This window comes from Pipistrellus kuhlii, unplaced genomic scaffold (assembly GCF_014108245.1).
Source record: "Pipistrellus kuhlii isolate mPipKuh1 unplaced genomic scaffold, mPipKuh1.p scaffold_m20_p_27, whole genome shotgun sequence".
Taxonomy (NCBI): Eukaryota; Metazoa; Chordata; class Mammalia; order Chiroptera; family Vespertilionidae; genus Pipistrellus; species Pipistrellus kuhlii.
Genome location: NW_023425526.1, coordinates 2,571,311 through 2,586,611, shown reverse-complemented (window position 1 = coordinate 2,586,611; position 15,301 = coordinate 2,571,311). Strand labels below are relative to the sequence as shown.

Genomic DNA, 15,301 nt, shown 5'->3' with positions numbered 1-15,301 from the left:
GATGTCAGCAGCAGAGCACAGAGAGGGGCCACAGGGCCAGGCATGATACCTTGGGCTTGTTTGTGGGTCAGCACAGCTTCCGTCCGCTGCACATGTCTCTTCAGCAGCTGAGAGCTCCCAATCTGACTGGACTTTTGGGCCGAGGCCACTGTGGTCACTTTGGTCTTAGGACTGGAGGTGGGGCTGCTGGACACACTGGAGAGATCCTGAGCAGGGTGAGAAGGGCAAGAGCCGAGCCAACATTGTCTAGATTTCACCACCTATTGGCATTCCCTGGTCAGGAATTCACCCTGTAGGAACTCACAGGCCTACAAGCACTGGCCCCCAGCACACAGGCGACCCCGAGAAGCCAAAACACCAGCTCTGTGGTCCTCGTCCCCCTTCCCTGCCACATTACCTCGGAGCCTGACGGGGAGGCTGGAAGCCTGGCAGCTGGCGAGGCAGGTCGACTGCCCCTCTCAGGGACCTCAAAGGCCAGGTCTCTGCGGGCCACATCCCGCGGCTTCTTCTTCTTCTCCGCATCCTGGTCGCGCGGCTCGGCACCCACGTGCCCCTCGGTGCGAGTGAGCACTCCAGTCAGAAAGTCCACAATCTCATCCTGGTGTAAAGAGAGGCCAGCATGGAGTCCTCGGCTGGAGAACGGGGACTGCCCCATAGTTCCAACTGAAACTGATTACCTTGGCTTTGGCATCTGAGGTGCCAGGCCCTCCCCATGTGCACAAAACCTGGCACAAACCCCAACCGCAGCCAGAGGCCAGAGGAACTGAGAGGAGGTACCCTGGGGTGTCATGCACTGCCATTCCCCTGTGAAACCATTCTTCCCTGACACTTCTTCCACATTGTAGCTCATTCCCCTCCGTCCCCCTCTTCTCCTTTCTCTCTCTCTTTCTCTCTCTCTTTCTCTTTGTGATGTAGGCCGCCAGAGGCCCCAGGGGATATACCCCTTACTCATCAGAGACAAAAGGGCTGTTACCGACAAGACTAAGCCAAAAGGCTGCAGAAAGGAAGCCTCACTGAGAAAACGCAAAAGCAAGTGTGTACCTGGATGCACCTGTCCACCATGCTCTGTGTCAACCCTTCCGATTTCTTCTTTGCTTTACTTATCCTAAGAGACAAAGAGGAGGACTGTTCTAAATATTCCATGGCATCAGTGGAGGTTATTTTCAAGGCCTGGGGAGGAAGACTATGTAAGTGCTTAGGCAGGTGTTGCAACCTCTTTGCACCTCAGTTTCCACATCTGCAAAACAGAGAACCATAACACCTCACTTATAGATTGGGGGATTGCACTAAGGAGCATAAGGAAAGTGCCGGAAATACACAGTCCTATGTCCTCATGAACCTTACAAGACCCCCAACAAAGGCCCAAATCCTGAGAAGTTGTCAAATGACCAAGATCAAAAGGAATTCTCCCAAATACCTCTGGGTAAGAAACTGACAAGACAGGTGCAGGCAGGCACCGCTTTAAGCTCTCCAGTTAAATGACTGATTCTCTCAGAGTGAGCATACAGGAAAAGGAGGCCCCCCCATACATGACACATTCAGTATGTTTCATGGAAATGTAACTAAAGGCCCAAAGGGGAGCTGGCCTTGTAAGGGAGTAGACGTCTCAAGAACTAAAGGTGCCTTCATAAAACTCTAACTTGGCCGTTTATCCTCAAGGTACTTTATACGATAAAACGTGTTCATAGTCATCCTGAGGAAGGAACAAAATGTAAAGAAATGCCTACCCCACACAGACAGTAGGGTGGTGAAGGCCTGGGCGGGCTGGAGGGGTCAATGAGAGGGAAAAGGGGACATATGTATTATTCAACAATAAAGAATTATTTAAAAAAAGAAAAAATGCCTACCCCAGTAACCCCATGATGACAAAGACTATATTTATAGGGTCTCAAAGTATCTTCTCCCCACAAGATAATTACTAATTAAAAGGGAAAATAGTAACTTTACTGTAGAGAACCGTGGCAGAGGCCCCATAACCCGTGACCACAGGATAACATCACCAGTGACAAGACATGCCAACATCATGTATCCTCGGAGGAGGTGCAGTGACGTTACCTTCCTTGCCTTTGGGGCATTACTGCCAAAATACATTTCTTCAACCTACTCATAAAAAATGTCAAAAACCTACACTGAGGGGCAGTCTACAAAATAACTGGCCAAAGTCTTTAAACGTGTCAAGGTCATGGAAGACAAAGACGAACTGAGCAGTATCAAATGAATCAAATTAAAGGAGACAGGGAAGCCATGGCACCAACAGCAACATGTGATCCTGAACCCTGAACCAGAGACAACTGATGCAATCTGAATCTGTAGATTAGATAACAGTATCAGATTGAAGTTAATTTCTTGACTTTGATAATTATACACTGGTTATGTAAGATGTTAATATTTGAGAAATCCAGGTGAGGGATATACAGGATTTTTTTGTACTATCTTTGCAACATTTTATAAATCTGAAGTAGTTAAAAATGTAAAAAAATAAAAGGTTGTTCATGCCCCCTTTCAGATGCGGTCTGAACCAGATTAGCCTGTATAGCTAGCTACCTCACCACCTCGCAGGCCGCTCTCCCCCACCACAGCGCGGGTCCCACAGCCCTGGGGGGGCTACCCACCTGAGGTTATCATCAGCTCCCCCAACCACCACCAAACTGTTCTCGGCCCGAATCTTCTCCCGGAAGTCCTCCATGGCTTCAGGGTGACACTGCAGGGAATTCTGGCCAATGACAAAGAGGACTGGAGTCTTCATATCCAAGAGGGGATCATCCACATCCTAAAGCAAGCGCAGGGTTCACAATCAGGCAGTCCACAGTCACTAAACACTGACTGCCCTGGCCGGTCGGCTGAGGAAGCCAGCTGGGCGGCCGAAGTCACTATGCAGCACACTGGGCGAGGCACGCACTCCCTACTCTCTCACCTGCCCAGCAATCAATGGTGCCCCATGCTTACCCCTCTGGGGCCGTCCACGGTAAGCAGAGGGAACCCAAGGCAGACAACTGCAGTGACGTACTCCATCACCGATACCTAGAAATAATGAATAGTTTGTCTCAAGGTCAAGTGCCTTCCTACCAAGAAATCAGAACTGGTCCAGAGCTACCAGCTAGTCCCATCTACTCCTCCCCATCCCAACCCCCAGGAGTGCCAGCTGCGATGGCAACAGTAACAGAACACAGATGTGCTGTTTCACAAGCAGACACCACCTGGGACACTGGATGGGAGGAGTATTTCCATCCTGTCAATTCCCTAGACTACAGGCCCCCTGCTCACTCCCCACGTCCATACTCCCAGGCACTCCAACTTCTTAGGGAATTTGCTGTCCTGGGACCAGGGTTATGAGGAGACAGCCTTCCCCTCTTATGGCACAGACCATAGCAAGCAGCACAGTCTTCACTCATCTTATCCACTTGAGAACTGGGGCTCTGGACAGGTCAGGGACATTTATGCAAAGTAATATGCACGCAAATGGTATGTAAAGTAACAAAGGAAAGATTCCTTGATGTCTTGGAAAGGAACGTGAACATAACAGCAAATTCCAGAGCCATTAAAAATTTTCCTGCTAGCACTGTTTTGCTTTAGGTGGAAGAACAGTGCTTGTGTTTGCGAAGGGGAGTGGGGGGTGGGGAGGAGCCTGGAGAGGAATTTGTTTCACAGAAACATGCTGAAATGCACATGAATGAAATATTTGGGATTTTCTTCAAAATATTGACAGAGAAAAGAGATGGTCAAAGCCTTGTTGTGAGTTGATCACTGGTAAAGCTGGGTGAGGGCCCAAGGGGTTACTTTTATGTTTAAAATGTAATTATGTAGGCCCGGCATCCGGCGCTGTGCCTGGAACATAAAGGGGACTCGGGCGGTGGCTGGTGGCAGCAGTGTTCTACCCCAGGCGACCTCCAAAGAAGGTGGGAATTACTCACATGACAGGCCACCAGAGCTCCTGTATTCCAGCCAATCAAGATGATGGGTTTGTGGGGAAAATGGCTGTGAATCTTTGTGGAAAGAGAAAGACGACAAGACAGTTACACAAAGGTTAATGATGGGAGCAGAGCCCGGAGCCTGCGTGTGCCTCAGTGACTCAGGCAGGGCAGCCTCACCTCCAGCACTTTGCTTCTCACGGCTCCAATCATATGCTCAAGACACTGCAGAACTCCCACCCCACTTCCATTGTTCAGCAGATGGGTGGCTACGGGGATGACCTATCGAAAGGAAGTGGCAGCCATGCCAGCAAAGGTTAAGTTTCAAGTCTTTGCTCAAATCCGCTTAACCTGCCCTAGAATCCATCAACCCTGGACAAGCACCATTCCAATTCCAAATGAAAAGGGAGTGGGGGAAGCTCCATATTTAAGTTCATTCACTTTGGCCCGCTGCTGCATTCTGTCTGCTCAGTCTTCCCAGACCACAGTCCCACCCAGGACAGTCCCTCCTGGCCCCACACATACCTTGCCTAAGCAGGAGAGCTGAGACTGCCAGAAGCGGTGGCGGCGGGAGGTGGGAAACGCAGAACTGGAGGGCCCAGAGGAGGCGATGAGAATGAGCGGAGAGCCAGGGAGCTTGCTCTATGGGGAAAATGCCACCAGAGAACCAGGGCATGAGAGGGCTCCTCCATGAAACCCTAGGTATCCCCACACCTGCTCATCCCAACCAATGCTGATTTGCTTTGGAAACTGTTATGCATTATACACAACTAGTTATCAATGAAAAAGTTAAACATCCCACTTACTATCCCCTTGCCAAAGTTCTGAGACCAGATTCTAAAAATTCCTTGGCCACAGGTAAGTCCTGAGCTGCTGACTTACTGGTTTGTTATGAGAAAGCACGCCCACAGCGGGGTCCCAGGGCCTCTTCAGCAGGAGGGACAGGGCCTCGGCTCCTGCAGCCCCCGTCTTCGTGTTGGATGACACAAGCATCCGGTCAATCAAGGAAGGGATCTAGAAGCAAGAAGAACAAGGTGCTTCACTGGGAAGCAGGAGACCCGCCCACCAGCAGCATCAGGCAGAGCACAAAGCCCCACTATGTGCCAGACAGACCTGAACTGTGCCCCTTGAACTGACCTCAGAAGCAAAGATACAATTACATGGATGGCCTCCCACCATTCAAGGTAAGTGGGTCAATCCTTTGGAAAGACACCTGGTGATATGCATCAGGAAACTTAAATTTATTCCTACCTCTTCCCCAAAAGAGTCTGCTTCTGAGAACCGTTCCTAACAAAATCTATGAGATACACATATGTGTGTGTGTACTTTCATGCAATTACTACACAAAAGACAAATTCACTCTCAATATCCAAAAAAGCAGAAACAATATGAATGCATACATAAGAGAGGGGGTAAGCAAATTATCTGCATAATTCGATATCATGAGTTAATATTAAATGTTTTTAAAAATTTGTAGTAGCATAAGGAAATCATTTTGCTAAAATGTTAAAGAGAAAACAGAAAATGTTTTTAAACTATCTCTGTTCAGAAAAATAGGGGATGTTTCTGTTTTGCCCACCCCAATGCCTGACACATTATAGGCACAAAATAAATTATTTGTTGTATAAATAAACTAATATCAAATTTCCTACCATGAATATCATTATTGTATCTAGTCCTGATTTTATTTCTGTACTCACTCAGTCTATGTTTGTTTTCAAACAAACTCAGCTTCCTTCTCCTGAAAAACGGGCAGGAAACGATGAGTTTGAAAACTTGAGGGTAGAGCTGGGGAAGCTGTTGGCAGGCAAATTATACCAACAAAATGGGCAGCTTCCCACAAAGGAGAAGAAAAACTTAAGGCAAAAAAAAGTCAAGAACTGAATTAATCCACGTTGTCTGGGGCCATTTTGTATCAGAGCAAAATGTTCTAAAAATTTCAAGAGCCTATAAACTTATACAACCGTTAACAGTTGCTGTGGGCTTACTTGGCCAAATTTTGTGCCAAGCATTTTTCTAGATCAACTAGTTTAATTTTCACAAAAAACCTAGAAAGGTATTATTACTAGCCATGCATTAGAAATAAGGAAACTGAGAAAGAGAGAATCCAAGATGGCTGCTCGGGTAGGCAACTAGCCGCAGCCGCACACAACAATTTCAACAAAATACAACTAAAATATAAAATGGACATTACCCAGAACTACATGAAAGTCGACTGACTGGAAATTCTACAACAAGAAGCAAGGAGAAAACCAGAAGGAAGCGCGGAGGAGCTGTAAAAGCCCAAGGTATGGAGACACGTGGCGCGCGGAGAGGACAGAGCCGGAGAGGAGGGAGGCCCAGTGCCTGGCTGGCGGTCCCAAGTGGAAGGAGAGAAAAGCTCCGACTGTGCTGGGCCCAGCTCCAACTGCTCTGAACCCCAATTCTAGGCCAGACCCCGGGGACCCAGGCTCATCCATAGGGAGCCGGGCTGTAAGGCGGGACTCCGGGGAAGCGGCGAAAGGAGGTCCCGGAGGCGCGCACACTGCGCGCAGAGAAGGGCCGGCCGGCCGGCTGTGCCGCGGGATTGCCCTGACGGGAAGGAGACAGGGGCTCCAGACTGCTCTGAACGCCACCTCCAATCCCACTACCAACTGAACTGAACCCCAATACCGGACTCATTGGGAGAAAGCATAGACAGTTTGGCAGCAGGCGAAAATCGAGGGCACATTTCTCTCAGAGGCGCTCGCAACAAGTACTGAAGGACCCTGAGTCTCAGGAGTCGCATAGGGCGGGGCTGACGGAAGCCAAGGCTGTAGGCTCCACCCTGAAACCCCGCCCCATCAGGAAAGATGCCTGCGAAAATGCCTAAACCAAATAGATCACAAACGAAAGAAATGGAGGACAAAAAGCGACTGGATATAGAGTTCAAAACCACACTTATAAGGTTGTTCAAGAATCTCCTAGAAAAGGCTGATAAAATAAACAAGACCTATGAGGATATGAAAAGGGATCAACTAGAAATAATAAGGGATCAACAAGAAATAAAGAATACATTGTCTGAAATAAAAAATACTTTATGGAGTCCTAAAAACAGAATGGAAGATCGCAAGAATCAAGTCAAAGATTTGGAACATAAAGAGCCAGAAGACACTACTCCGCAGACGCAAGAAGGCCAGAGAATCCAGAAAGTTGAAGATAATGTAAGAAACCTCTGGGACAACTTCAAGCGAACCAACATCAGAATTATGGGGGTCCCAGAAGATGAGAGAGAGCAAGATATCGAAAACATACTGAAAGAAATAGTGACAGAAAACTTTCCCCACCTGGTGAAAGAATTAGACTTACAAGTCCAGGAAGCGCACAGAACTCCAAACAAAAGGAATCCAAAGAGGACCACACCAAGACAAATCATAATTAAGATTCCAAGAGCAAAAGACAAAGAGAGAATATTAAAAGAAGCAAGAGCAAAGAAGGTAGTTACCTATAAAGGAGCACCTATACGATTGTCAGCTGATTTCTCAACAGAAACCATGCAGGCCAGACAGTAATGGCAAGAAATATTCAAGGTGATGAATAGCAAGAACCTACAGCCAAAGATAATCTAATCTATCCAGCAAAGCTATCACTCAGATTCGAAGGTCAGATAAAGAGCTTCACTAATAAAAAAAAAAGCTAAAGGAGTTCATCACCACCAAACCAGAATTATATGAATTGCTGAAGGGGGTTCTTTCAGAAGAGAAAGTAAATAAAGATAAAAATTATGAACAACAAATACGTAACTATCAACAAGTGAATCTAAAAACCAAGGAAACTAAAAAAAAAAAAAAAAAAATCTGAGGAACAATATAACTGTTGAATATAATAGAATCAGAGGTATGGAAGGGGAGTGAACTGTTTATTCTTGGGGAAAAGGGGAGAGGGGGATGTGGGAAGAGACTGAACATAAACTGTGCACCTATGGATGAGGACAATGGGGGGTGGGGAAAGGGCAGAGGGTGGGGTGAGAAGGGGGGGGGAAAGGAACATTTGTAATAATATGAACAATAAAAATTTATTAAAAAAAAAAAAAAAAGAAAGAAATAAGGAAACTGAGACATATCCAAGATTACACTGCTGACTAGTGCCTGAGATGAAATGAGCCAGGTCAGTGGTCGGCAAACTCATTAGTCAACAGAGCCAAATATCAACAGTACAACGATTGAAATTTCTTTTGAGAGCCAAATTTTTTAAACTTCTTCTAATGCCACTTCTTCAAAATAGACTGGTCCAAGCCATGGTATTTTGTGGAAGAGCCACACTCAAGAAACCAAAGAGCTGCATGTGGCTCTCGAGCCGCAGTTTGCCGACCATGGAGCCAGGCTATCTGCCCCAAAACCCATAATCTACCACACCGAACACAGCCCAGGCAGTGACTGAAATCACAACAAACTGGAATCATGAAAACAAACCAGTTTAACTTTGTGCAGTACTGTCTCAGTGAGAAAGCAGAAAAATATAGATGTTTTACTGTCTCAGTGAGAAAGCACAAAAATATAGATGTTTTATAGAGCATTATTAAAATCGAAGTGTTTCTACTGAAGGCTCACCCCACGATTAGGAGAGACTGAGGCATGAATCTCCCTCCCTGCTCTGACACCTCCCCCTCCCCCATCCTGCACTCTGAAGTTCACAGGTCTGCTTCTGGCCCCTTCTCAACACCCCTGCCAGGTAAACCCTTCATCTTCTGCATGATAACTCAATTCTCCTCTCACCTCATCTCAGAGGTGACTCAGACCACAAGCTGCAAGGCTGGAGAGGCTACAAGTGTGTTCTGGTTTTCAAGCCCACACCTCGTCCTGGAGCCAGCAGGGCTGAAGACGTTTGCACCAGACAAAAATGTGAAGTGATACCATGTCTCCTATCTTAATAGCAAACCTGTCATTCAGTCATGCCCTCCTGGCTGACCAAGCAATGACCTTGCTAAGCCCCACTTCCTGAACCCACAGCAGAGGCTGGCTACCCCAGCACAAGACAGACTCCAATCACAGCCTTACCTTCCCTTTCAGTGTCTGCAAGGCATCCAGGTAGGCCGCCAGCATGGGCAGACTCAGAGTCTCCACCAGGGTGGTGTGCAGCCACTGGATCAGCTTGGTGTCCCAGCTTACACTCGCCAGAGCCTGCCGCACTCTCCTTGCGCACTTGTCCACCGCAACTCGACGTAGCACTGGCTCATTGCAAGCCTGAAAGATGGACATGGAGCGATAAAACACGAGGTCCACCTTGTCAGCCATGGGGTGGGGGCACACACCGTGGGCAGTTTCTGGAATCTCACCCCTTCGTTGGCCAAGCGGGCAAGCCGGTCAGACTGCAGCGCTTTGAGGATCTTGTTGAATAGCTTGTTCTGGGCCATTGTCCAGCCTGTTCTGTAGGGAAAACTCAGAGGAATTAAAGTCAAACCCCGGGAGCACTCCTCACACATGCACACTGCACAAGGATCATGCCATGTCTTTTGTTCTCGCTGTGGAACAGCTCACCTTGGAATGGCTTAGTCTAAGACTGTGGAGCTAAAGCACAGACCGAGATTCTGGCCCCAGTCCTGCCAACAAGCCGCCTCAGCGTGCACTTGTATTGATAAATACACTACAAGTCAAAGTCAGTCACAAGGAAGTCTTTCTAGTGCTAGCCAAGCTAATTATTTACCTAATGACTAAAATAATCCATGAGTAAATAAAAGCATGGCTCCCCTGCACAAACATATTTGAATTTCACAAGGCTAATCTTTCACACAAAGAGATAGACGAGATGAACAGCATTTCAGTGTACTAGAACTTCCAACTATACTAACAGGCCTATTTAAATTAGCTTCAGAAACAGAAATATAACAAGTGAAGTGTCTATTCTCCCACTTCTCTCTTTTTCACCATGAATTTTTTTTATTTCTGTAATCACTCAGATAACAAATTTACTTCTGAATGCCTGTTCCATGTGAGTTAAGCACAGACACAGGCACACTTCTACCCTGCTGTGGATGGCGGGATGTGCCCCTCCAACTCAGCTGGCACACTTAGAATACCTGCAGTTAGAAACCCATCCTGCTGCCCTGTGCCCACCTGTTATACCCGTACAGTGAAACGGAGCTTATTAAAGGCCCCCTCCATCCCACTCATGTCTATCTTTATCACTCTAAGACCCCAACTCTTGTCAGTAATCTTCCTAAAGACATTGAGAGAAAGGTAATAGAAGATACCCAATATTTGTTTACCAAATTCCCAGCCATAAATTAAACTGGTGGTAAGATTACCTTAAAAAAAATTTTAAAAGTGGGTCCCAGATTCAAAAGAGAACCTGAGTAAAACCAAGGCAGCAGTTCAAACCAGTGGGGATAAAGGAAGCAGGGCTGAAACACGCAGAAACCACCTGGAAAAAGAAATGCTGCCCAGTAGGCGTGGTTCATAACTGCGAGGCCACCTCGAACCAGGAGGTCACGGTCTGATTCCTGACCGGGCACATGCCAGGTGGTAGACGTGATCCCCAGTAAGGGGCGCCGGAGGCAGCTAATTGAGGATTCTCACTCATCATTGATGTTTCTATTTCTCTCTCCCTTTCTCTCTGAAATCAATAAAAATACATTTTTTTAAAAGGCACCCTGGACTCGTACAAAATAAATTTCAAGTGGAATAAAAAGTTAAAAATAAAAAAATAAAGTTACCAAAGTACTAGAATAGTGATATCTATCTATCTATTAATCATCTATCTTAAAATACGTAAGGCCTTAAGTATGACCTAAAACCTAGAAGCTATAAAAGGGAGAAAGATAGCCGAAACCGGTTTGGCTCAATGGATAGAGCGTCGGCTTGGGGCTGAAGGGTCCCGGGTTCAATTCCGGTCAAGGGCATGTACCTTGGTTGCGGGCACATCTCCAGTGGGAGGTGTGCAAGAGGCAGCTGATCGATGACTCTCTCTCGTCGATATTTCTAACTCGCTATCTCTCTCCCTTCCTCTCTGTACAAATCAATAAAATATATTAAAAAAAAAAAGGGGGGGGGGAGAGAAAGATAAATATAACAATGCATTTGGGGGGTGGGGGAGTTACCAGGCTTGCACGAGAGGGTAGTCTGGGGGGACCAGGCCTGCTAGGGAGAGCAGTTAGGGGTGACCAGGCAGGCAGGGGAGTGGTCGGGAGCCAGCAGCCCCAGATTGTGAATCCCAGTGGAATCGGGCCTAAACGGGCAGTCGGACATCCATTAAGGAGTCCCAGATTGGAGAGGGTGCAGGCTAGGCTGAGGGACACCCATCCCCCAATGCCGTGCACCAATTTCGTGCACCAGGCCTCTAGTTAAAATAATAAAATATTATTTTTCAGTTATCAAATGGGCAAAAATTAACAATACTACTCTGTGTTGTGGGAGTGTAAGAAAATAGGTGTCTCCTTACTTTGCTGATGGAAATATAAGTTAGTACAATTTTTGGAAAGTCAATTTGGGATATTAATTTTGGAAATAAATCAATTAAAAAAAATCTAAGTCAGCCCTGACTGATTTGGTTCAGTGAATGGAGTGTCAGCCTGCGAACTGAAGGGTCCAAGGTTCGATTCCAGTTAAGGGCATGTACTTTAGTTGTGGGCACATCCCCAGTAGCAGGGTGTGCAGGAGGCAGCTGACTGATGTTTCTCTCTCATTGATGTTTCTAACTCTCTACCTTCTCCCTTCCTCTTGGTAAAATAAATAAATAAATAAATAAATAAATAAATAGATAGATAGATAAATAAATAAATAAAATATATTAAGAAAACAAAACAAAAATCAGATCATGTCACTCTGCTCAAAGCCCTTCAGTGGCCACATATCAACCTGTTAAAAGCCAAAGACATTGCCATAGGCTGTCTGGACCATACTCCCTGCCTCCCAAGTCCCAAATTTCTGAATATCAAACTACAACAAAACCCGACTGGATTCTGATGAAGTAGCAGGAATAAGCCACATCATCATACAAGACTGCCCCTGACTTCTGTGGCTTCACCACACTGCCCCCCAAACCCAATTCTGCATGCTCCCACATCACGGCTGGGACCCAGCTAACCATTCCCTCCCTGGAACAATGGCTCTCCTTCTACCTCCTTCAGGTCATTACTCAGATGTCAACCTCCACTGTTGCTTTCCTGACTAATCCCTACTTATAAAACAGCCCATACCACTTCCCTATACTCCTTCCATCTCACATTCTATCCGTTTTGTTTATTTCTTTAGTCCATCTCCCTCTGCTGAATATAGAGGCCAACATGGCAGGGACGTTTGTTGCTAGATCCCCAGCACATTAAACAGGATCTGACCCATAGCAGGGACTTGACATCTGCTAAATACATGGATAAATTGTGTGTATGGACATTCCACACCCTGATAACAGCTGAGCACAAACTCAAACCTTTATACTCCTCACCACACTAAGCCCTTGGCAAGTGAGCAGCAAAAGACACTGAAACATGAGTTAGGTGACACTAACTTGAGCCTTTCACCATACCAGGGTGGCCAAACAATTCCGAACACCTCTTACTTTACAGCAGACCGGCATCCTTCCTATCACAACCCACCATGAAGGTACCTTATTTTCTATAGATCACCTCTTTAAGAATACCAATAAATGGCCAAGTCACCATGACGGGAGAGGGCAAATTACCCTTTGTAATTCACTTTGTACAACTATCTTACTGTCTTTGGAAAGAATAAACACCCTCTACAAAGGAGGAAAATATGGTTCAGCTTCTTTTCCTTCTGCAAAATAAAACCTCACCTATGTTTTACAACTGACCAGTTACACAGTCCAGGAGACACTGACTCAGAGCTGCAACTCTCACCAGCTCTGCAATGAAGAGCGAGATGTGTGCCTCAGTCTCCCTGACTGTAAAATAAATATGGATCTCTAAGGTTCCTTTTGCAATAACAACTCAGATGAGCTATGATTACAGATGGAAGCAAAAGCTGAAGGAAAGCAGCTCAAGTCCATGATCACAGAATTCTTCAGAAGCGTTCCTTGCTCCAATAAATCCCTTCTCAACCTCCAAACCTCCCCACTTTGTAGCACTCTTGTGGGGACCAGAAGCAGTCTTGGGTTCCTGAGAAGTGTCCTTTTTCTTATTTTCCACTAGTTCTCTTGGTTTATTTCTGCTACACTATCAGGATCGAGTCAGGTTTGGTTGTAGTTTCAGAGATATGGGAGGCGGGGAGCGGAAGCTTCAGTTTAAGGGTTGGGACTCAGTACGCTCTGAGTCCAGGAAGGCTTATGGGAACAGCTGGTTCACATTATTAGCAGCATCTCTCTCATGTACAGTGAGTCTCGAGTGGGCTTGGGGATCTGGTGGGCGGGGGGAGGAGACAGATGTTCACAAGCAGATTGAAAAACTCTCTGTAGATACGTGGATCTATTTCCATATTAACACACCTCTTCGTTTTTACTGACTGGTGGGCACTTAGGTTGTGTCCTTTTAGCTGCTCTTATGGACAGCTGCAGTGCCCACCCCTCATTCCCCCAACACACACATCTATCTCCAACTTTATATGGCTGTGTGACTATCTCTGAAGAATAAATTTCTTGAGGTGGAAATGAAAGACCAAAGGCTATAAAATTTTCAAATCTCTAGTTCTGTGAAAATACGTGTAAAGAACCGGCGACATCATGGGAACATTATTAAACTGCAGCCTTATCCCAGCAATACCGTTCATTTATAGGCTAGACAACAACACAATGTCTTCATGTTCGACAATCTCTAAGCTCTCTCCAAATCTACTGATCATGTTGCAAGGACAGTGAATGAAGCATAATTTATGAGGCACCAGTAACATTTCCAAAATTATCCTGTTATTACATAACAGGATGCTTTCTCTATTTGTTTGTTTTACTCTATATTTATTCTGAAACCCAAAATGATGACATCAAGGAAAATGATGTGAACAAAATGGGAAGGGATGAGAAAGCCATTTAGAAGTTACTCCTACATTGAAGTTACATCAATGACAGCTACAATTAAGCTAAAAAACCACAATGTTGGGAGTTCTAAAATCCCTGAAAAAGTTCTTAAGATTATTGCTGGATATACAAAAAGTGACTTCTAGGATTGAAATATGTTCTCCATATTTTGTCAGCTTTGTGGAAGGCTGGAAAATTTAGTGGGCAGGAAAAAAAAGATCTAACCTAAGATTAAGATAAAGAGCAGGCAAAAGATATAATTAAGGAAAAATTTAAAAACAGTAGACAGAATTTTAAATACAAGTCTAAACAGTCAAATAGCTGATGGAAACTACAGTGAGTCAACCAGTCCCTCCACTAAACCTATTCCATTTTCACAAGTGCAGAAACGCTTACTCTCCATTTCTTAGATGAGATCAGACAATCTCATGGCCCCATGCTCTGATTCTGAATGACGTGACCTCTGGATCATCTTATCCAAAGCAGCCAAAAAATCACATTGGTCTTAAAATTTTCAAAGGTAATTCTTTCTCTGATACTTATTTTTCAAGAGAGACAAATTCAATATTAAAATATCTGCAGGACTTTTTATTTTAAACCAGAAGTCAAACCGAGAGACAAAGAAAATCCAGAGAGACAGAATGTCACACTTACTTTTTCAGATGATAAAATTTTTTTCTTAAACACCAGGACAAAGGAAGAAAAGAATGAAGGGGAAGGAGAGAGGGAAAATAAACAACACAAAGATCTTGGACTCAAAATTTCAAACACTGATTAGAGCAAATTTAAAAAAGAAGAATGGTTTTCTTTTGGCTGAATTCAGAGAAGTTTTGATTTCTAAGATAAGACAACCTGCTTTAGGACACTAGACTCTTTTATTGAAATATTAGAAATGTCCTAAAATCCATTTGAGCAATGCTGAGACATATCACGTATCAAGTATTTTATTGAATGTCTTTTAAAAGCTGTGCATCTAATTAAACTCAAGATTTAAGAAACATGGTTTGGGGGGAAAAGCTGGTCCAACTTCTTCAGGACATTACTACCCCAACAAAATGTAAATCGTTTTCAAAGTTCTTCGAGCCACACAACTTTGGCATGCAGACACAGGAGGTCAGCAAACTTCTCCTAATGGCCTGGATAATACATATTTGCTTCGGTGAGCCATATGGTCTGTCACAACTGTTCAATTCTGTAGTCGTAATACAAAAGCAGCCACAAACAATACCTAACAGTGGGCATGACTGGGGCCAATAAAACTGACATTTGAATTGCATGTGTCTTTTTAAAATATATATATATATATATATATATTTTATCGATTTCAGAAAGGAAGAGAACGAGAGAGGCAGAAACATCAATGATGAGAGAGAATAATTGATTGGCTGCTCCTGCATATCCCCTACTGGGGATTGAGCCTGCAACCCGGGCATGTGCCCTTGACAGCAATGAAACCCAGGATCGTTCAGTCT

The 15,301-nt window shown here is 45.0% G+C and overlaps 1 protein-coding gene across 7 annotated transcripts in view; it reads right to left on the bottom strand.

Annotated features, from left to right (window-relative positions):
* Window positions 1-15,301, bottom strand: part of KANSL3 (KAT8 regulatory NSL complex subunit 3) — a 36,962-nt gene that overhangs the window by 13,585 nt on the left and 8,076 nt on the right. For all 7 annotated transcript variants that reach the window (XM_036453914.2, XM_036453916.2, XM_036453915.2 and 4 more), the window contains 11 exons: window positions 9,202-9,292; window positions 8,924-9,109; window positions 4,791-4,922; window positions 4,434-4,550; window positions 4,089-4,190; window positions 3,912-3,983; window positions 2,947-3,021; window positions 2,613-2,770; window positions 1,042-1,105; window positions 398-598; window positions 50-206 (listed from right to left, as the gene is read on the bottom strand). In XM_036453914.2, coding sequence (XP_036309807.1) covers window positions 50-206; window positions 398-598; window positions 1,042-1,105; window positions 2,613-2,770; window positions 2,947-3,021; window positions 3,912-3,983; window positions 4,089-4,190; window positions 4,434-4,550; window positions 4,791-4,922; window positions 8,924-9,109; window positions 9,202-9,292 — 1,355 coding nt within the window. The remainder of the gene's footprint in view (window positions 1-49; window positions 207-397; window positions 599-1,041; window positions 1,106-2,612; window positions 2,771-2,946; window positions 3,022-3,911; window positions 3,984-4,088; window positions 4,191-4,433; window positions 4,551-4,790; window positions 4,923-8,923; window positions 9,110-9,201; window positions 9,293-15,301) is intronic.